Here is a 21,779-nt window from a genome sequence, read left to right as displayed (position 1 = left end):
CCATCAATGCGGGAGCACACAAGCACTCAGATACAGCCATCTCACCCATGATATCATCTCCCTTTACTTTGGAGGTCAACGTTGATCCACTCCATTCTCACTCATTTCAACACCACGATTTCACACACACCATAACCACCCTGTAATGATGCCTGGCTGAGATAGACTCCACAGATGGCTTACGAGAGGGGAAGTATGAGCGCATTTATCTGAACATGGGTTTCACAGCGGCAGTTCCAGCTTAATCCCAGTGTACATCGAGTCTCATGCTAACCAGCTTGTCAGTTAGCGAGGAATGTGCCAGCAGCATCTATCAACAGCCTGGCTTAAGATGCCGAAGATGACAGCGCCAACACTCGTGCAGACAACAGCGCAGCATAAATACCATGCAAGCTTCTTCATTTAGATGTTATCATGTTGCACAAATTTTTCTTGCACATATCATTTATCATAATTATATTCAAGGCTCATTATTATTTTAAAGGTAAATGGGGTATTTTCACAGAATTGAGAAATTCCATGTGAGGTCATTCCATAGCTAATAATACAACAGACGGCAATCAAGCCTCATATTTAGGTACAACAAAGAGCTGGAAACGCCAGAGCCCCCCGGGGCCGGACTGGGAGCAGTGTGAGGAGGCTGGGGCTCAGCAGCACGTGCTGGCTGCTCCCATGCGAATGCAAGGCTGTGTGCGCCAGGAGAGGGAGCAGTATGCAGGCTCTGACATAGTGTGTGAACGCTCATGACCACACGCTGAACTCAGGAGCCTCCCAGAGCTGAAGCGGACACACGGCGCATGTTATGTCTGGGGCAACTCTGTGGAAGCGATGGGGTGGAAGGGGTTAATTAGGGGTCAGGGGTATCGTGGTTAAGATTTCAACCCTTGTCACTCCCCACAGGAAGCGTGGTTAGCGGTCGACCGGAGAGGAGTGTGCCTCCCTACTCTTCATTCAGACGCTGAGATCAGTGAGAAATATCTGGCATTACTGCTGTGTTCAGGTTCTGCTTTTCTCTCTTGGTTACGTTAGGTTCCGCCATAACAACAACAAACAACAAATTTATTTTTGTATAGCGCATTATCACAACATTACATTGTCCCAAAGCGCTTTACAGCATCCCCACCCAAAGCCCCCAGTGAGTAAGCCATAGGTGACAGTGGCAAGGAAAAACTCCCTAGAAGGAAGAAACCTTGGGAGGGACCAGACTCAAAGGGGGAGCCCATCCTCCAGGGGCCAGCAGGGAGAGTCAAATACAGTAAAATCTGAGACACAAACGGGGAGCAGGGGGGAGATGGCAAGCCGGTGCCACCACTCCCTCCAATCGCCAGGCAGCCAGAAGGCAGGGAGCGGGTCATACAAGGAAGATGACACAGGCAGAACGGCGAGCTGGATGCACGGACGTCATTGCTAGAGGCGACGTCACATGTAGCAGGGTGTGCTGGACATCTTGATAGATTGAGGGCTCCAGGCAGCACCCCCCAGGAGGAGTAGGGGAAATAAAATATGCAATTAGTCAAAGTAAGGGAGACTATAGGCAGTGCTAAAAGGTAGATGAGTGCAATATGAAGTGCAATGTGCAAGCTCCAGCAGATATGGCTATGGCAGCATAAGTAGGAGGGAGAGGCAGGTGGGAATGCAGGCATGGGGAGTCCCTGAAATGTCAGCACTCCAATCCCACAAGCGATTGTGAAGCTAGAGTGACAGCACTGACAGTTCAGTTTATCCAAAGCCAATGGCACCGATCCCCACAGGTGTGTTTTTAGTCTAGACTTGAATATTGAGAGTGAGCCTGAATTCCGCACATCCGGTGGAAGACCATTCCACAGCTGAGGAGCTCTATAGGAGAAAGCTCTGCAGCCTGCCGTAGCTCTTTCTACCCTAGGTACTAACAGATATCCCGCACCTTGAGAACGAAGCAAGCGCGGAGGGTTGTATGAGGTCAGCAGATCACTAAGGTATTCTGGTGCAAGGCCATTCAGTGCTTTATAGGTTAATAGCAGTATTTTATAGTCAATCCGAGACTTAACTGGTAACCCTCTGCCTGTTACCTAGCAATGGGCCCAAAGCAGGTGGTTTCCATGTAATGGACCAGCATGTACAGTCGGTCTGGCTGGTCCATCTCAGTGCAGGGTGAGCAATCAAGTAAAGACAGAGCTGGGCCTGAAGATGGGCAGTCAGGAGAGAATGGAGGGTGAGAGAGGAGCACATGCAGACAGCATCAACACAACAATAGCTATTCCATGCAGCATAGAGCACTAGGCTGGGGTACACTCAGGATGGCATGCCAGTCTATTACAGGGAATATACACATCAGAGATCTACGTACCTTTTCAAATACAATTTGCCTAACTGCAAGCCCCTTGAAAGAACTGGATCTCACTTGTCTGTTAGAGTGGTTCTCTGAGTGCCAAAATTTAAGCCTAAGTTGTGAGTACACCCTTAATTAGGGTTTATTTTGCCATATTAATAAGCATTAACTATGTACCTACACATGTGTGACAGGTAGCATGTAATTCACTAAACAGCCCTCCTGTCAGGCAGGACATACTGAGCATTTACCTGGTACCCCCCCCCACCGGCACGATTGACATCAAGGTTTTGTATGTATGGTGGGACTGTCTGGTCAAAATTAGACAACAATAATGAGTCCTACTGAGTGTATGCATGCTTAGGGGGTGTATATACAGCATCACAAAGGGTCCCCGTGCTTCTCCAACCATCTCCTCCTATCCTGACATACACTCCTCAACACAGCAGCCCAATCTACAGCTTGCAGGCATGAGAAACGCTGGTGTCTTGCTCTCCATGTGGCCCTGACTGCACCCCTGCGCAGGGACTGTCAGTTACGTGACACGGGGACAACAGGAAAGTCATGTAATCGCGAGACTCTTCCTGGGGAGGATAGACTGCATTGGTGCCCACTGGCTGTCAGACCCTGTTGGCTTAGCTGACTGACGGTAATTCTTCCACCTTCTTTCTCTTTGGCCGCCTGGTGAATGTGACATGGGAGGGGGTGGGCTGGGGGGGGGGAGCGGGGCACCCCCAGGCAGGGATACAATACTAAGAGTGGCAGGTAGAGGATGGCAAGGGGAACACAATATCAATATTTCACTTTACTGCTGCGTGTGTAAAAGCTAATCTGCACATAGAACTTCCATTCTGTAAATAAGTAAGCAGCCATTCTGTAAATAAGTAAGCAGGGAGAGATATGCAAATAAACCCGAGTGATGGGGGGAGACCGGCGTCGCCACAGAGTCATTCTCCTTTCTTCTGGAAATGAGTTTTTAATACTTTTGCTGAAAAGGCATTTCAAAAGTTTTGTAGGTAGATGAATGTACTATTGGAATTTGTTTAAAAAATCACAGCTGAAATGACATCAATGACATGAGAAGGTCTTTGATTACTGGTATGTTGGTTTTCACCACCAGTCGATTTATTAAAGTGTCAAATGTTTGACCAGGTCCTTGTCAAGCAAAAATAATGTCAATGGCCCTTTGTGTTATCAATATTGAGGTTTCCCCTCTTAAAGCATCATATAACCATTGTGAGAAGAGAACTGGGCGTCTCTGTTTGACCAAAAGACTCTGAGTATTTAACTGGTCTTACAGGTAGGAACCACTGCATAAGAACGAGGCAACGTATTGTTCAAATTTCAAGATATGGTACCTCAAACCCTCCTTAAGTATCACGTACCTGAAAAATAACTTCATTTTAGTATTCATAGAGAATATTCTCATAACTACAGTCATGTGTTGCATAATGATGTTTTAGTCTAAGAGAGACCACATACACAATGGTGGTCCCCTAAAATTGTAATGGAGCTGAAAAATGATACCGCCTAGTGACATTAGCTGATGTAACATCAGAGTGTAGTGCAGTGCTCACGTTTGTGGTGATGCTGGTGTAAACAGACTAACTGTGCTGCCAGTCATATAAAAGTATTTCACATACTAGTATGTGCAGTACCTAATACTTGATAATAATATTAAACAACTATGCCACTGTACCGTTTTCGTTATCTAGGCTTGGTTCTTGGTTTGTGTATCTTGGTTTGTGTAAATGCACTCTATGACGTTCATACGACGACGAAATTGCCTGACTATGCATTTCTCAGAAGGTATCCCCATCATTAAGTGGCACAGGGCTGTAGTATCTTTTGGTACACAGGGAACTCAGAAGGAGAGGGATTGATTGAGAATGAAAAGAGTTTAGCCTGAGCCCTCATGGATCTCAGCACATTCTATTTCCACCCTGAGAAAAAGGTGCCTGTAACACACAGTGTGGAGGCAAACCATGGGGCTGTTAAATGGGGGGGGGGGGGGGGGGGGTGTGACACACAAAAAAAAAAAAAAAACAGCTTCACAGGAACATGACTCCAAAACCGACTTCGGAAAGGCTGCAAGAACACCTGCACTGTGGATTTTTCACTTAATAGTATTATGTTGCTGAATTAAACAAATACTTAGAAATCACGAGCTCAGCCAATGTGGAGGCAGAATGTGTGGTTTAATCACACCCTAGCAAATCAAATGACTAATTAAAGAATGGCTGACATGCTAACTCCTCTTAGAATAACTGTCTGTGCCACTTACTTTATTCTGCAATATTAACCTTAAAGTTATATTTAATAACAAAATTCCTGAATTGATATTTGACTTTTGCCCCAAAAAACCAGCCAAGTTCACAAGCCCAGCTGATATTCAAGGCAACCACAATATAGGGCAAACTAATAAGAAGCACCCAGGAAAGACTTCTGGACAAGTGCTCTTTGTGTGGTATAGCAGGTGTATAAAATCTGACCTGAAGCTGTATAACACTCTGATTATACCTCAGCGTAACTCTTTAATACTTTCACATGACACGGAGACTCATTTCATTGCTGATAAGTACAGCTCAGGGTAGGACATAGAAAAGGGCCCCTGGGCTTCCAGCCTGGTGATCCAGCCTCCGCCCGGATTCAGATGGAGATGCGGGAGCGGGCCTGTGTAAGCACAGCTCCTGGTCGGCCGTAATGCACACCGAACGCCTCGTCTCCAATTCGCCCCTTATCGCCTTCCCGCTTGGAGATTTCTGATGGGTTATTGCCCAAAACCAACGTTTGCGGGTTTCTGTGCGCCGGGCTGAATTTCTGCACGCATATCTGATTCTATTACACGTGGGATGTGTCTGTCCCCCCCCATTCAGATCCTCCATCTCCTCCCCCTCCCCTCCCGTTTCATGTCTACCCTGCTCCCACTCTCATTTTGCCTTATCAATCAAAAATATATTAACTGGAAACTCAGCCCCCATTACAGCTAGGATTCCACAGACATCTCCGATAAGCTGTCTCATTAATAAGCGCCATGCCTTCAAAGCGCTGGTTCACTCCCCCCCCCCATCCCCCATATATTTTACTCATCGTGGTACAATCTGACCCCAAGGACAGACAGAATGTCCTGTACAGGGCACATTATGACCATTATGAAGTTAAACAATATGAGCCAATAGAAAGCGCCCTTTTCCGTATTTTTAGGTCAGCAAGCCAGTCATAAATTTTTTACAGACTAGTGTACACAACCTATACTTAACCCAATGAGCCAAAACATTATCACCACCCCCATGTTAAGTGAATAATGTTCACTGACTCATAAAAATGGTGTGTGTCAAGGCCTGGACTATATTAGATGGTAACCTAACATTCAGTCCACAAGCCTTGTCATTTGGGAGATGCTCTGACCCAGTCATCTAGCCATAATGATTTGGCCCTTGCCAGAGTCACTCAGATCTTTATCCCTGCCCATTACTTCTGCATTCAACATGTCAACGATGAGAATCGAATGTTAGGCTACCGTCTAATATATCCCAGACTTTGATATGCACCAGCTTTACTAGTCAACATTATTCCTTTCACATGAGGCTAGTCATAACGTTTTGGCTTATTGGCGTACGTTTGAACTAATATCAAAATAATCGCAAAACGTGTGAAGCATACAGGAATCCACAATATCTCTCACTCACACACACAGCTGTGAAGCAATCGGGCCTCTTTTGGTCTCACGCACACACCCGCACACATGGACAGGAGGTACCAGGGTCCCACGTTCTGAGGCGGTACTCAATAGGACAAGATTCAGATAAACTGCAATTGTACTGTTAACAAGGGTCAGCAAACAGGAGACACAATTAGGTGTGGAGAGAGAGACATTGCTGGGAGGGTAGTGAAGGAGATGGACACGAAGATGGGAGAGCAGAATGAGTGAGAAGCAGGGGATTATAGAGTGGGCGGTGAAAGGAGCTGGGCATTTAGAGAAGAGATGGATTGAGAGAGAGGCACTAGGAGAAAAATGGTGGGGAGGAAGGGAGAAAAAGAGAAACTGGAGAAAGGCAGAGGGGAAAGAAAGAGGGATTTTTTTATTCAGCTCTCCTTCACTTTCTGTTCAAGTAACTCGGGAAGATAAGACTAAAAGGGCCGTCAGTCAGCAGGAACAATCTGCACACTGTAAAGTGCCCACGCCGCCCGCCCCGCCCTGCCGCGGCCCACCCCGCCTCGGCCCCCTCCGACCGCGGCTCTCTCTGGCAAGCAACAGCACTCAGATTTCCCCAGATCCCGGTGCCGATACGGCCCCCGTCCTGTGGGGGTGTCTCTCTGCGATCACCAGCCTCAGCTTTGAAGGGCCCCCAGAAATGCTCGCGTCGACGCAGTCACGCGTTCACCGGTCTCAGTCCGATTCCAGCTCCATCCTCGATCCCCCGTCTGCCAGATCCATTACATCTATTGCTTATGGAAGCCAGCTCCATCAGTACAGCCTACAGGCTGAGAAAGTGGGAAAAACAGCAGGTCAGTGTCATTTCAATGTGTTTTGCACAAGCGCCCCAAAAAAGTCTCAAATTCAGCATTCAGAGAATAACAATTTGACTAACTAGTAACTACGGTCATGGTCCATCAGAGTTTGTGTATATTTCAAATGTTATTTCTTGTATAGTGTAACTTATTGTTTGTACAGTGTCATTTATTGTCTGTGTACTAAGGAGTCTCACGCAGCCGGAAGCAAATTCCTTGTGTGCCCCAGTACACTTGGCGAATAAAGCTGATTCTGATTCTGAGTTTTGGCCGTGGTTATTTCTAAATTACTTCCGGGACTTTTTTTCCAGAGTCACCATACTTGGACCAGATTCCTTAATTATAGTGTCAAAATCAGGACTGTTCCCCTAGGGGAAGGGGGCTCCCTATATTAGTTAAAGAGTCAGCTCATTTTTGCAGAAGGTGAGGCCCCGGCAGTGACACAAACACCAGGCTGGAGCTTCTAAGCTGCCTCCTACTCTGAAGATCTTCAGCTCTGCGGGAGCAGAAAGCCCATGGCAGACCCACCTATCCGTGTTCACTCACCCGGGAGAGGGGTCCCATGGGAAGAGCCAGGCACCGGCACACCTGCTAGTCTGCCACCAATGATACTATCAGCAATCAGATCGATGCAGAAAGGGGCTGGACAGCCTTCATCAGCTACTCCATTAACGAAACCGGATACATGTGTGTGAGAGAGATATGCAGTGGGAAGGCAGTGTACTGAAGGCACACAGGGGGGCAATGGAGCACCAGGTAGCCACACAGAATCACATACAATCATAGTGACCGCAGAAACACTGACCAGAGCAAAAACACACTTATTCAGAATTTGCAGTGACTTAATCATACTTCATTTTACACAACAAATACTTCAAACTCTAAGAAGGCCCGACCAAAAAAATGGCTGTAGTGATTGAAATTGTACATTCTAAATTAATTTAAAAATGTTCAGCTAATGAACTTGACACATTCTATACCAGATGAGAATAATAGGCTTTGTCGATATTTACTCAGAATATACACGATGAGCCAAAACACATTTAGCACGTTTTGACTTTGTTCATTTGTTCAAATGTATACCAATAAGCCAAAACATTTTGACTAGCCTTACGTGAAGGTGGTAATGATAAGTAAAAACAACACATGTCAAGATCTGGGACATATTAGATCAGGGGTGGCCAATCTTATCCACAAAGGGCTGGTGTGTATGCAGGTTTACGCTGCAACTCCCTAATTAGGTCACCAATTAGAGGACTGATTGGCTGAAGAGTCCTTACACCTGGATTTGAACATCTGACCTAAAGGTTATCCCAAAAACCTGCATACACACCCTTGTATTAGATGGTAAGTTAACATTCAGTACTCGCAGTCAACATGTTGAGTGCACAAGAAATTGGCAGGGAAAAAGATCTGAGTGACTCTGACAAGGGCCAAATCATTATAGCCAGATGACTGGGTCAGAGCATCTCTGAAATAGCAAGGTTTGAAGGGTGCTCGCGATCAGCTGTGGTCTGTACCTACTGAGAATGGTCCAATGAGAGAAAAACCATGATCCATCAACAGGGTGTTAGATGGCCAGGACTTCTTGATTCAGGATGTGAACAAAGGCTATCCTGTGTGGTAAGAACCAACAGAAGGGCACAAATGGCGCATGATTTTGATAATGGTAACAGGAGTAATGTCTGGATGCACAGTACATTGAGCCCTGCTGCGTATGGAGCTGCGTAGCCGCAGGCCAGTCGGAGAGCCAATGCTAACCTGTCCAGCATTGAGAGCAGCATTAATGGACATCGGATCTGGTCCTTGCAACAATGAAAGGCTCCCTGGTCCTATGAATCCCGTTTTCAATTTCATCATGCGGACGGGCAGCTATGTGTTGAGTATCCTTGGGATGCGTTGGACCGACAAGTCCGATCCACAGCTACATAGCCCCTTTCACAGCACAGATTATCGGCCATGACACACTAATCCCTAGAACATCATGAGAATGATCTATTTGTGCCGCAATTGTCCTTCTGTTGGTTCGTACCTCATGGGACAGCCTTCATTCCCATCATCTGCCCAACACCCTGTTGCTGGTTTGTGGTTTTCTCCCCTCAGACCACTGTAACTTGGTAATCACCCAAGCTGACTGTGAGCACCTCAAAAACCTTGCAGAGATGCTCTGACCCAGTCGTCTGACGATAATCATTTGGCCCTTGTCAAAGTCACTTAGATCTTTATCCCTGCCTATTTATTCTGTATTCAACACATTGACTACGAGTTCCAAATGTCAGCTTACCGTCTTATCCAAGACCTTGACACAAACCATTTTGACTCATTGTGCATATACAATATGAGGCTCAGTGAGCTAAGTCTGTGTGTGTGTGATCAGAAGGTCACCAGGTCGTGCCCCCAGCTCCCTGGGCGCCGCAACAGGGGGCTGCCCTTCACTGCCAACTTGCTCTCACCTACACAGAGTAAGCTGGGAGAGGCGGAAAGAGCATTTCTTCATGGGGATCAATAAAATATCAATTATTAAAACTGTGGAAGATATGTGGTTACAGAGTTTGTTCACAATTTGGTGATCTAGCATCTCTAAATAGTCTGTAGCATATGATTGTGTGTGTGTGTGTGTTACAAGGGCCCGTCATCCTATCTAGGACGTCCATGCTGGGGACAGGTTTCAAGCGACCCTGGTCCGGATAAGTGGCTGAAAGATGAATGCATGTTCATGTTGACTTTATTCTGTCAAATTCAGTAAAAACATTTCCTTTAAAAAAAAAAAAAAAAAAAAGAAACATTAACAGAAAGCATATTCTCATGAAAAACAGAGGACATGAGGAGAGGACAGAGACAGGAACAGCAGCCCAATTAGCATGAAGTCCCGACTGCTTGTTCCCCGATGCTCTTTCCCAATAACGGCAGACTTGCGTTCGTTACATGACCATCCAGCCAGCATACAGGTCTATCTCCACTCCCTTTCTCCTCCTGCTCAAATCATCCCAAGCAGAGCAGAGTCTCAACCACATAAAACATTACAATCAGTGACACATCATCAGACTGCAGCCTGTCACATCACCCAGACAGAGTAGGACAGCCCCAATCAGCTTAGACCACTCTTTCTTTTTAGTTATATTAACAGATTAATTTACAGTCTCAATAGATAAATCACAAATAAAACCCATCTTTAACAGTAGTAAAAATAACAAACTGGAATTCTATAAAATGATACAGATTAGTGGGTTGGATAAACACACCAGAGTTGTAATGATAAATCCAAATGAAGACCAGTGAAGAGACTATGCTCAGCCTTGCACATTTGCACCTCGGATGTCTGTTAATGGGAAAAAAATCACACTGTTCATTTCATCCCTTCATCCCAATCCTTATACTGCCTCCTTACCACCCCTATACCATGAGTACATATATTCTCACTCATGTTGTGCATCCATGATTGATTTGCACAAGCATTCAGGACTGTATCATCTTCTTGTGGGGGTCAAAAACATATCTTTTGAAGGTGAGGCAGATGCTGACTGGCTGTGAGTGACTGGCCTCGTCCTCTTTGGATGGTTCAGTCTTGCTTCCACCTTTGGCTTTCTTCTTGGAGGAGGACAGCAGCTGCTTGGTCCCAGCACACAACCCCTCTGCAGGGTTGGGAATCGGGATGCACATGAAGGACACAAACAGATACAAAGGGAATAGAGAGAAACACAGTCAGACACAGCACGCCTCCCACCCTTTCACAAGGAGCATGGTAAGCAGTTGATCACTCAAACTGGACATTAACAGTAGTGGTCTGGGTATATCCACAGTTCAGTTCCTCAGCCATTACTCCACCAGCTGGCCAAAATGCAAGACAATGACTTCAATTTTGATACTTTTCCAAATTTTTTCTGGAAAACACTATCAAATATTTCATTTTTCAACCACGGCCCCTCCTGGGCTTCGTAATGGATCTGAATTAAGCGGTTATGAGCTGAACAGAAGTATTGTTAATAATATTTGGGTCATATGCAGGCAGTTCAGACAAAATAAAATTTAAGCATATTAAACAAAAAAAAGCTAGTCTTGCATCATTTTGTCTTTATTAATACTCGCAATTCAAAACATGATCAAGTTGAATTAATCAGCGAGTTCTAATCGCTCATGAAATGGGGACTGGAGGTCCCCAAACATTTTTCCTCAAGGGTCAAATTCCATGAGCAACACAAAGTCAAGGTCCACTGCATCCAAAAAGTGGGAGGCCATGTGTCCCGACTATTGGCATGCAGAGACTTGCAGACATTTAACTAAAGTCCATCCTAAAACTATTTCTTGGACTATTTAATTATAACCATATTTGGTCATTCTGGTCATTGGAGTAGCCAGTCTATTGAATGATTATTAAAATACTGAGCTAATGCAAAAATATTGATATCACACTTTGTATTCTTTTTTCAAAGCATCAACCTAATATCCTAATGAAAACATAATATCTTCTCTTCAAAAAGAAAAATATATTTCAGCTTACAAAATATAAGCCAAATTGTTTTGTACCCCAAATTCATTTTTTAAACTATTTCTGAATTTATAATAAACCTCACCTCACAGACATGCTTGAATATATGAATGACTTAGCTGTGTTAGGTTAATACATTTTGATGCTGTAAATATTACACAGAAGTAAAAATACTGTCTGAATGTGGTATATAATGCTTCCTTGTTGTTAGCCAAAAATAAATCTAATCTGACTATCAACCTAGAAGAGGTTCAAGAACTTTCAGATGTTTAATATATAAACTACTGGTAAATAAGTACTTGTTCCACTGTTAGTATGTTTCACGACCTTTACGAGAACTGTTTGCAGATATAAGACCCTCATAAAGCAATCGTTTTTGGGTTATTAACTTATTATGTTTCTCCAAATATACGTCATAAAACAGTTGATAATAGTATGGAGTGTATTTGCTGAAAATAAGATATTTCATGCAAAATAAAAACTTATTCACTAAACCTTGTATAATTCACATAAATCCAATCCAATCCAATAATGAAATTTATTTCTCTGTTAATTTAATATCAGTCTATTCATATTTCAGTGAGTACCATTCATCCAGTTGGTTAAATTCAGTTGCACAAATTACCTGCACAATCCAATCAAATTCATTCACAGTGGTACATCCCGATCTAGGAACACTGAACCCACTGAATGTATCATTGGATTAGCCGTACGCATTGTCGTCTCAAAGATGAAAGAAGAAGCGAGGTCATGATGTAAACTTTAAAAAGAAATAAATTGTGTGTTGCAAATTCAACTGCGTTTCGGTCCTAATAAGGACCAGCGTCCACTGCAGTAGACTGTGCATGAATATGTACAGTACATTACTGCCACAGAGAGGCATAATGAAAGCTACTATTTTATAACATGCTGGTATTGTACCGTTTTTAAAACTCTAGCACCGCGTTTTATTTCCAGTTTAGCTGAGGAGGTCCGTTATTCGTAGTTTTCACAAGTGGCAGAAACAGACTTAGTAATACCTCACACTAGAGAGGACACAGTCTGACAGTAAGAAAATCATGCAAAAGAGAGACCCCAAGAGGCCTTCATTTAAACTCAGCCACGAAGGCCTTGGGGCCTGGATAGTCCATTACAAAGAGACAATTTAATTTAACCCCTGCCGCCTGCCGCTCTTTCATCTGCTTCAAAACACAAATAAAATGAAGCTAATTAATAATAATGTTACAAAAAAAAAAAAAAAAAACGTTCTGGTCTTTAAACAATAGGCAAGGGGGGATGGCAAACAGAGTTATCTCTACCAAGAGAAACTGGCTTAGCCAGGCCTCAGATGTGACAGTATGCATAAACAGGTTTAGGGTCTTTAAAAAACTGTCAGTTTAATATGCCTAATTAAACGATGACAAAAACAAGACAGGATGTTTAAAATTAGGACAGTGAGAGAGTGCCCAGCCTGCTGAGACAGCCAAATGAGCATTTCAAAATACTCAAAATACCCTTTCTTAGTGTTATTTTTACTGATAAAATGCAGGTGACCTTTTCATAAAGCCAGTCTGCCCACCCCCCCCCCCCCACCCCCAGCCAAGCCTGGGGAGTATAATAACAGCATCAGCATGGTGCGAAGCTGCTTGGTCTAGAGGTAGGGATGGACAGGGACAGGGACAGGGACAGGAGACAGGGACAGGGACAGGAGACAGGGACAGGGACAGGGACAGGGAACAGGGAACCCAGTGTTGAGAACAAGCCCCGAGAAGCAAGGGGACCCTCCTCTGTCCAAGCCCCCCCCCCCCCCCCCTTCAAAGACACACCTGATCTTGATCTTGTGACAGTAATGGAAAGCATTCAAAACAAAAACAGACCAGACCAGGAAGGAAGAAGAAGAAGACAAAGAAGGAACTCCAAAACGAAAACAAAAAAAGCAGGTCAGAGGAGTGAAAAGGGCAGTGAGCCACTGCAGTAGCTCCGACGGAGAGCGAGCAGAGCCAGACCTCACCCGGCACACGGATCTTGAACTTGCCACTCTGGCCGAACCCCCCCTCGATGATACCAGCCTCCCCTGTAGATAGTGCCACCTTCAGGCCCATGAAGAGCTGCAGGTTCGTCTCCTTCTTGAACAGGTTTCGGCCAATCACAGTGTAGTCGTCGGTCACCTGGGCAGGGAGACGGAGAGTTAGCAGTTCACCAGCATCTTCGGGAAATGGCTTGGCGCAGAATCGGGCTGGATGCCCACGGTTGGGGGCGACTCGGCGCGGCAGCCTAATGCCCCCCCCCTCCCCGGCAATGTAACCTTGCGTGAGAGGTTCGGCTATGTGTATTGTGAATAGCTCGAAGGCACTAGTCAGGGGGGTCTGAATAATAACAGGAACAGTCGCAGTCCCGCTGGGACAGGCCCAGGGGCACAGAATGACCCCCCCCCAAAGCCAGGCCCCCACGGTCCTGCCGGCAGTTTGTCGCCACTCCCTCTCCTCCTTCGCTTCTCCGCGTCTGTTTGCCTTCGCTTCTAATCACGGCATCAGCAACACCACATAACAGAAACACCGGGTCTTGCGTCATCTCCACTCCTCCTTCCTCATTCTCTCCATCATCGCCCCTTTGCCCTTCTCCACTGCAGGTCACAGTCACAGCGTCCCACTACATTTTGCCATGGGGGGCAAACTGAAGAATGTAATCCGTGAAATCTTAAAAATGGGGAAAATGTGAAGCAGCGTCTCCTAGAAGACATCAGAGATGCTATAGTGGCCCGACCGTTGGCCGTAGCGGGAGGAACGTGACACGAATACGAGGATATCAGTGAGCAGAGATGGACAGGTATCTATGTCCTGAAGTGTCCTGTTCAAGAAGAACCATGTGACCTGATGGGTTTTTCATTCAGCGACTCTTACAAAACATAGAAAAGGGGGAGGCCACAGGGGTCAGGGGGGGTGAGCCGGGCAGGTCTGTACGCACCAACCCCGGAAGACACAGGTGGAATGCTTACCCTCTCCACCTGACCCTCCCGCTGCTTGGTCTTGTACAGCCGGAGGCGTGGAAGCACGCTCTCTGCATAGCCCTTGTCCTCAAAGCCCTCCAGCAGTCGGCCGTGAAAGGCGAGCCGGCAGGTGTTGGCGTGGATGTCCGTGTCCAGCTTCGAGCCAATCACCAGGCAAAGAGCAGGACATGTGACAGGCTTCTCAAACTCCAGCAATGTCCACTGCTCTGGGTGTGTGGATGCCCCTAATTTCCCAAGGGCATATTCCTCCTGAAAAAGGTACTCCCTCTCGAAATCGAAGGAGGTCTCCACGGGGTCTGGAAGCGAGCCTGTTTCCTGGGACTGGGGGCCACTGGGCTCTGAAGGTGAGGAAGAGGGGGGGAGCCCAAAGAAGGACGCCCTGGCCATGACAGTCTCGTGTCCCACGGAGATGTGGAACTTGCTGCGTGTGGCAAGCGTGCCGCGGAAATAGCCAATCTTGCGGACGGATATGATGGCGGCGTGAAGGGTGTGCAAGGAGCCTGGGGAGCACACTAGACCCCTCTCCAGGAGCTTGGGGTCGAACTGGGTCACGCAGACGCCCACTCGGTCCCCCTGTATAGCCCGGCTAACCGGGCGTCGGAACATCTGAATGGACTTCACTTTCCGGGTCACCTGGATGGGAGGGGAGAGAAGAGGAGAAGAACACACATTAGGGACATGCACACCTACTACAGCAACAGCGTTAAAATGCATTACATGATCCCTTCAGGCATACCAGTGGAACATCTCCGTTTCAGAATATTACGCATAAAAGTAACTGCTTAAAACTGTTAAGTTTAAACTGCTTGTTTTAAATTAAAATAAACCTTGTGTGCAAAATGACTCAATGCATTTAACATTGATATAAAATATGATATATGGATGTGGGAGTTGTCGAGGAAAGCGAGGAAATTATAAAATAAATCAGCTTTCTTTCTAATTTAAGCTCTTCATTGCCATCTAGTGATCAATAAGTGTATGCACATGTGCATCATTTTTACTACTGGTGCAGCCTGCTATTCTTGTCAGTACATCAAGGCAACTGCTTTAAATTAGCAACCTTTGTTTCTCTTAACAGCAAACTGCCCTCAGCTCCTGAACTTCCCAAAACAGGCTCACCATTGTTACAAGGTATAAAGAGAATAATGGAAACCAGAAAGTCATAACTGATATGGGCACAAGCACAGATGGCACATTCTGACATATTTTTACCTACAGGTCACCCCATCAATATATCTTCTGCCCTCCTTGCCCACCTGCCCTCTGCTCCTACCATACTCCCAACACCCTGTACACAATGGTACCTTCAGGGCTGGGATCTCCACCATGTCATTTAGGGACAGCGCCCCCTGCAGCACAGTGCCTGTCATGACTGTTCCCTGACCCCGGATGGAGAAACAGTGGTCCACAGCCATCAGAAGGGGGCCTGAGGGGTCTCTGCGAGGGAGGTAGGTCTGGGATTTCAGCAGCTTGAGCAACAGGACAGCAAACGGGGGGGGGGGGGGGCGTCAATTAGGGACAAGCAAACAGCAATATGGAAGAAGAGTTCAAATGCACAAGGATGGACTAATCATGGTTGATATTTATAGTGTAAATGCAAATGCACATACAAGCAGCCTTTACAGTCTATCCTCACCTCAATCAGTGTAGAAATTCCCTGGGGCTGCTCTGCTTCTGCTGCCTCAGGCCCCCCAGGCTTTGCTGCTACTGCAATCACTGGGGCATCCTTGAATCTGTCAGATAATAAATTCATCATCTGCTGTGGCAATGTTTTTTTTTAAAAACACACATACTCTCGTGCCACGTGTATGTGCCTTATGATAAACTGGCATCCCATTTGGAGCATACTCAAGCCTTGAGTCTCATGCTGTCTGAAATAGCCTCCAGACCCCCAGTGAGCCAAACCAGGATAAGCAGTTAGAAGACAGATAGTGGACATACATTTACGTATGTACACAAATGGAGTGTGTCCATAAGTGTACGTACTGTATTTTCACACCCAGACACATACAGTATAGCAAAGAGAGAAATGCATGGACAGAATGACCCCTCCCTCGAAGGGCCCACACCTGGTGCTCTCTAGGGTCTTGTGCATCCTCTTGGTCATCTTGTCTATGGCAGCCTGTCTCTTCTCAGGGGCCAGCAGGTCTGTCTTGTTGAGGATGACCACCATGCGTGGACAGGTGAACTCTCCAATCAGAAGGCACTCGGCAGTCTGTGTCTGCAGGCCTTTCACCACGTCCACCACCAGAAGCATCAGGTCAATGATCTGGGCACCTGTAGGTGTGGACGAGAGCGCTGAAACCCACGTAGACGCCTAGATCGCGTGCTGTGACCATGCTGGGTTTGACGTGTCGGCTTCCTGCTAACACACCTATTCCCACAGAGCGCAAACAGAAAGTGTCAGAAATGCAGCTTTTACCAGCACAAAGCTCACTGTCTGGTGATACAGGACGGGCATAGAGAGGATGCATAACAGCCAAATGCAATCTGGCGTGGGGGCAATATGACAGGGGGGTGGGGGTTTGGTGGCAGTACTACTTAAAAAAATGGTAACATCAGACCATTGTTGTACATACTTTTTTTAAAGTTGTTTATTGATGGCACATTCCATATCTGTCAATAGAGGGAAACAAACACTTAATAATTATATCAATTAATAAAGACTAGTTTTTCAGTTATAGATTTACTTTTTTTTTAACCGTTGATAAATTAAGTCCTCAACAGTATGCTTGTCTCCAGGGCTCCACACAAAGTAACTGCAGCCTGATTGAACTGTGAACAGCCTAACTGTGTATGTGACGCAGCCTAACTGTGTATGTGACGCAGCCTAACTTAGCGGGTTTGTTCTGGGAAGAAAGTCTCTCCCAGTGTGCGACCCCCTTTCACATACGAAACCCGTTAATGCATCAAGTAAAAACGACACGGAATAGATACATTTTCATTCCCACTCAATCCATAACGGTAAAGTAACAGGGGCTGTGTTGAAAACCTAAGCGAGTTTCAGTGTGTGTGAATAGGGTAGTAGAGGGTGAGGAGAGAGATGTGTCGTTACCCCCACTTAACAAAATGCCTGCCCATTTACCTACGTATTCTGCCTTTTTTTTTCTTGGAAAAACCTAAGCATGTTCATTTTATTAGTGCTTTATAAGAGCATCTCTGAAATGACAACGTAATGTGGCCTATTAGTGCCGTCAAGTAGCTGAATTCTGTAAAGCGTGCAGAAGGGGTGGGGGCAGGTGTTGAGCTTCCAAGATGTTGGGTTACATGACTGATTGGATGGTCGGATGGATGTTTTTTTTGCCATGAAAGATTTCGGTGTGGAGGCTGCCACGAAGAAATGTCAGCAGTGGAAACACTGAAATGACAGCATTACTGCTGATTCAAGACTCCTGTGTTGGTTAAAGGGCCTAGTGTGATGTAGGGAGAACCTGAACTGAGGTTACACACTAACAGTGTCCAGGAAAAGAAGCACAAGACAACTTATCACAAGCCATGAATGAGGATGGAAGGTTTGTGTGTTAATTAATGCTATTTTTGTTTTATAGCAAAAGATCATAAATTCATAAATTCATGATAGGACTAATGTTCTTAACTCAAGAAAAATGTCATGCCTACATTTTAGCTCTGTATTTTCTGTATACATACATACAGCTATTCATAAAGTAATAACCATAACACACCATGGTATTTTTCACCAATTACAAACCAGCTGCTTAAAATTATTTGACAGCAGCTTACACGGTAAGTTGCTGCCACCTGCTGGTGACAATCGGCATTCTCAATAGTCTGAAAAGTACTTTCTCACAGTACTTTTACGGTATACATTTGCTCAGAAATCACTTCACTGTAAAGCCAATTATACACACCAGGCGGACTGGCATTACGGCTGTACATGCTGCATGAAACGTCCCTGCCGCCACCAATATGACTTGTATAAAACGTGAACTAAAAGTCTAAAGTCCAGATGCTCACTTTTCAACCACCACACACGTTTCACGTTACAGTTCAAGAAACCGTGTTATGACCGTGTTATTGTCACAAACAACAGGTCAGCAACCCTTTTTAGAACTTAAATTCAGGGCGTCAGAAGGAATCAGGATTCATCAGACACAAACTAAAAAACATGCCCCTCTTCAGTCGAACCCAGTACACCACCACTGACCGCCTACTCTGTACCTCTCCAACATGCACCTCCACCCACCTGTCATGATCACCTCAATGCAAAAATGAAACACACACTCCAGAGCAGTGTCATGCAAAGATTTCGTTTTCAACGAACATCGCATACACACTGCGTCATGACCCCAGATGCCCCTACCCTTTAGACCTACATATACCATAACCTCGGGGCTGTCATAAACAAACAGATAACAAAAAGGGGCGACATATGAGAATTATATCCCACTGAGCCCATACCTCCAATGATGGTTCGAATCAACGATGCATGGCCCGGACAGTCCACCAGGGTGAACTGCAAGTTGTCATAGTCCCTGCACCCGCTCTCCTCACGTAGGTGGTCGGGCAGGTCCACGGTGAAGGAGGAGAAGCCCAAGTCTAGCGTTATGCCCCTCTCCCGGGATTGGGGGTTCTTGTCAAAGGCGGCTGTGGACGCAGTACTACTAAGCGCTTTAGCCAGAGACGTTTTACCACTGTCCACATGTCCCAGTACCCCAACGTTAAAATTAAGGGTCCGACAGGCATCCCCTGTACATGCGTCCGACATGGTTGCTATAGACAGGGAATAAGAAACTTAAAAGTAACTGTCACAAATGCGAGTACCGAAGTGCGCTTCCCGTGTAACCAGAAAAAGATCCCCCCGAGAACATATCCCGAAGAATCGTTCCCACCGCGTCGAAATGCAGTATTATGAAGGCTGCGCTGAGGATATTCTTGTTACCGAAAACTGTTTCGTAGACTGAAATAATATAAGATACGAGTACAATTTTTTTTAAAACTACCACTATATAACTGTTGTTACGACCACTATAAATATTGCTTCTGAAACTAACTGAAACGAAATAAAAACCAACCTCAAATACTCACCGTTTTAAACAAGTTTTAAATACTCGTTAGCTAAAGTAATCATTTCCTCAATGATGGAATTTATTCGAGGAAACATAATTTAGTACATCGCGTTCGGATGAACTTTAATAATACCTGGAACAGTTTCTTCCTTTTTTTTTTTTACTTTTGACCTGTCCGGCAGTTTTAGCAAGCTGAACAATGGTCTGAATGCCATGCTGTGCCAAACATGTTTGTATGAACTATGTATAGGCCCCTCATGTTGATCGATTTCTTTTTATGTTATTTATTTAATTTTTAGCACATTTAAAATATTGCAGTGGCTGAGCTGGCCAAAGAGGAGGGACACATTAGAAGGGGGAAGAAAAAGAAATAAAAGAAAAGAACCAAAAAAAGAAAACAGAAAAAAACGATATGGGTAAAGTAGAAAACACAATACACAATTGCTGCACCTGTAAAGGAAAGGGAAGAAAAATTCTTCCTATTTTTAAGTAAAGTGTTACCAAATTCTGTTATTTGACATACTGGATACTTCATCCTACCAGAGAAGAAACTGAGGCAGTATGACTGAAACTGCAGGCTGGACACTAGACACGCCTTCTCTCTTCAGTATAAAAGATACTCAGTGCAGTTACTTTCTCACTGAATGCATTTCATTCCAGTTCAGCTGCATCATGAGGTCCTTTTTGCTGCAAATCCATATAGATCAGGGCACATTTTGTTGGAAATAGTTTTTATTTCCCAATGCCAGTATTTCCCAAACTGCCTGAAGGCAGCATCCATCCATCCATCCATCCAACTAATGACTACTTATCCTGATCGGTCATCATTGGGGGATCTTGTAGCTCAGTGTTTCTCAAACAAGTCCTTGTGACTGTCTGGCAGAGGGAGCAAAAATGTGCACTTTTTGCACGAGGACCAGGTTGGGAATCACTAATAAGTTACTGCTAAGTCTTACCCAGAAAGGGCCGGTGTGTGTGCGGGTTATTGCTGCAACTCCCTAATTAGATTACTAATTCGAGGACTAATTGGTCGAAGAGTCCCCACACCTGGGTTTGAACATCTGACCTGAGTGTTATCCCAAAGACCAGCACACACACTCGCCATTTGCAGTCTGCCCACCCCGGGTTACAGTGTCCCTCCTGACCCTGTCCAGCTTAAACAATGGGAATATGAATGAATTTACACAAATAGAAAAAAAATTAAAAATACCCTGAAAAGTGCCTTTATTTTGCCCACATTCGTGGGTGTATTTTAGTCTGTTTCTGGGACAGATTACTGGTCTTCAATCTGTAAGGACTGCTCTTGTAGACACTGATGTAAATTCCGTGTGCAGCATGAGTTAATGTTGTAGGTGTCTACCCAGCATCCTCTGGCCACATGGCCACACACACACACACACACACTGTCATGTAATCATATCTTTTTGGGGACCACTCATTCATTTCTATGGGAAAAATGCTAATGCTGACTGTGACATCCTTAACCCCTACCCAGCCCTAACCATAACCATAAGTAACCAAACAAAATACATGAGTTTTTGCATTTTTAGTTTTTTCATTGCAGTCACAGATTTTTATAAAATAGAGTTTTCCCATATGGGGACCAGGAAACTTCTACCCATAAGGTAAAAAAAACATGGGTATTCATCACATTGTGGGGACATTTGGGCCCCACAAGGTAAGGTATACCTGGACTACACACACATACACAAGGCAACCTTTTTGTCCACAGGCTTCATAACAGGAAAGCATGTTCTCTGGAGTGATGAATCACGTTTCTCTTTCTGGCAATCCAATGGATGAGTCTGGGTTTGGCAGTTGTCAAGAGAATGCTACTTGCCTGACTGCATTGTGTAAAGTGTAAAGTTTGGTGAAGGGGGAACTGTGGTGTGGGGTTGTTTTTCAGGGTTTGGGCTTGGCACCTTAGTTCCAGTGAAAGTTTCTCTTAATGCTGCAGCATTCAAAGTCATATTTGAAAATTTCTTGTTCCCAACTTTGTGGGAATAGTTTTGGGACAGCCCCTTCCTGTTCCAACATGACTGCGCACCAGTGCACAAAGCAAAGTCCATAAGGACATAGATGAGCGAGTCTAGTGAGGAGGAACTTGACTGGCCTGCATAGAGCCCTGATGATAGAACACCCCTTGGATGAATTAGAGCTGAGACTGCGAGCACAGAGCCTTCTTGTCCTACTTCAGTGCGTGATGTCACAAATGCTCTCCTGGTAGAATGGTCAGAAATTCCCATAAACACACTCCTAAACCTTTGTTCATTTGAGCCTTCTCAGAAGAGTTGAAGCTGTTATAACTGCAAAGGATGGGCCAATTTCACATTAAAGCCTATGTATTAAGAATGGGATGTCACTAAACTTCATGTGCTTGTAAAGGAAGGTGTCCCAATAGTTTTGGCAATATAATGTATTTACATTTACATGTTTACACATACATGGAATACACTGTCG

The 21,779-nt window shown here is 45.1% G+C and overlaps 1 protein-coding gene across 1 annotated transcript; it reads right to left on the bottom strand.

Annotated features, from left to right (window-relative positions):
• Positions 1-9,527: 9,527 nt before the first annotated feature.
• Positions 9,528-19,131, bottom strand: eefsec (eukaryotic elongation factor, selenocysteine-tRNA-specific). The gene is made up of 7 exons (XM_023790641.2): positions 18,712-19,131; positions 16,362-16,569; positions 15,929-16,025; positions 15,597-15,761; positions 14,281-14,925; positions 13,297-13,453; positions 9,528-10,452 (listed from the first exon to the last, which is right to left on the bottom strand). The coding sequence occupies exons 1-7, from the start codon at positions 19,016-19,018 to the stop codon at positions 10,277-10,279; spliced, it is 1,755 nt and encodes a 584-aa protein (XP_023646409.1). The 5' UTR covers positions 19,019-19,131; the 3' UTR covers positions 9,528-10,276.
• Positions 19,132-21,779: the final 2,648 nt, after the last annotated feature.

This window comes from Paramormyrops kingsleyae, chromosome 8 (assembly GCF_048594095.1).
Source record: "Paramormyrops kingsleyae isolate MSU_618 chromosome 8, PKINGS_0.4, whole genome shotgun sequence".
Lineage (NCBI taxonomy): Eukaryota > Metazoa > Chordata > Actinopteri > Osteoglossiformes > Mormyridae > Paramormyrops > Paramormyrops kingsleyae.
The sequence above is the reverse complement of the archived record's forward strand: the minus strand, read 5'-3'. Positions and strand labels throughout refer to the sequence as shown.

What these genes read in the sequence shown, in the direction of transcription:
- eefsec (XM_023790641.2), bottom strand. Translation starts at nt 19,018, where the DNA reads ATGTCGGACGCATGTACAGGGGATGCCTGTCGGACCCTTAATTTTAAC. An exon ending in GATTCGAACCATCATTGGAG is followed by an intron (nt 16,570 to 18,711) that starts GTATGGGCTCAG and finishes CCACACCTACAG; the next exon opens with GTGCCCAGATCATTGACCTG. An exon ending in GGGAGGGTCAGGTGGAGAGG is followed by an intron (nt 13,454 to 14,280) that starts GTAAGCATTCCA and finishes CTCCCTGCCCAG; the next exon opens with GTGACCGACGACTACACTGT.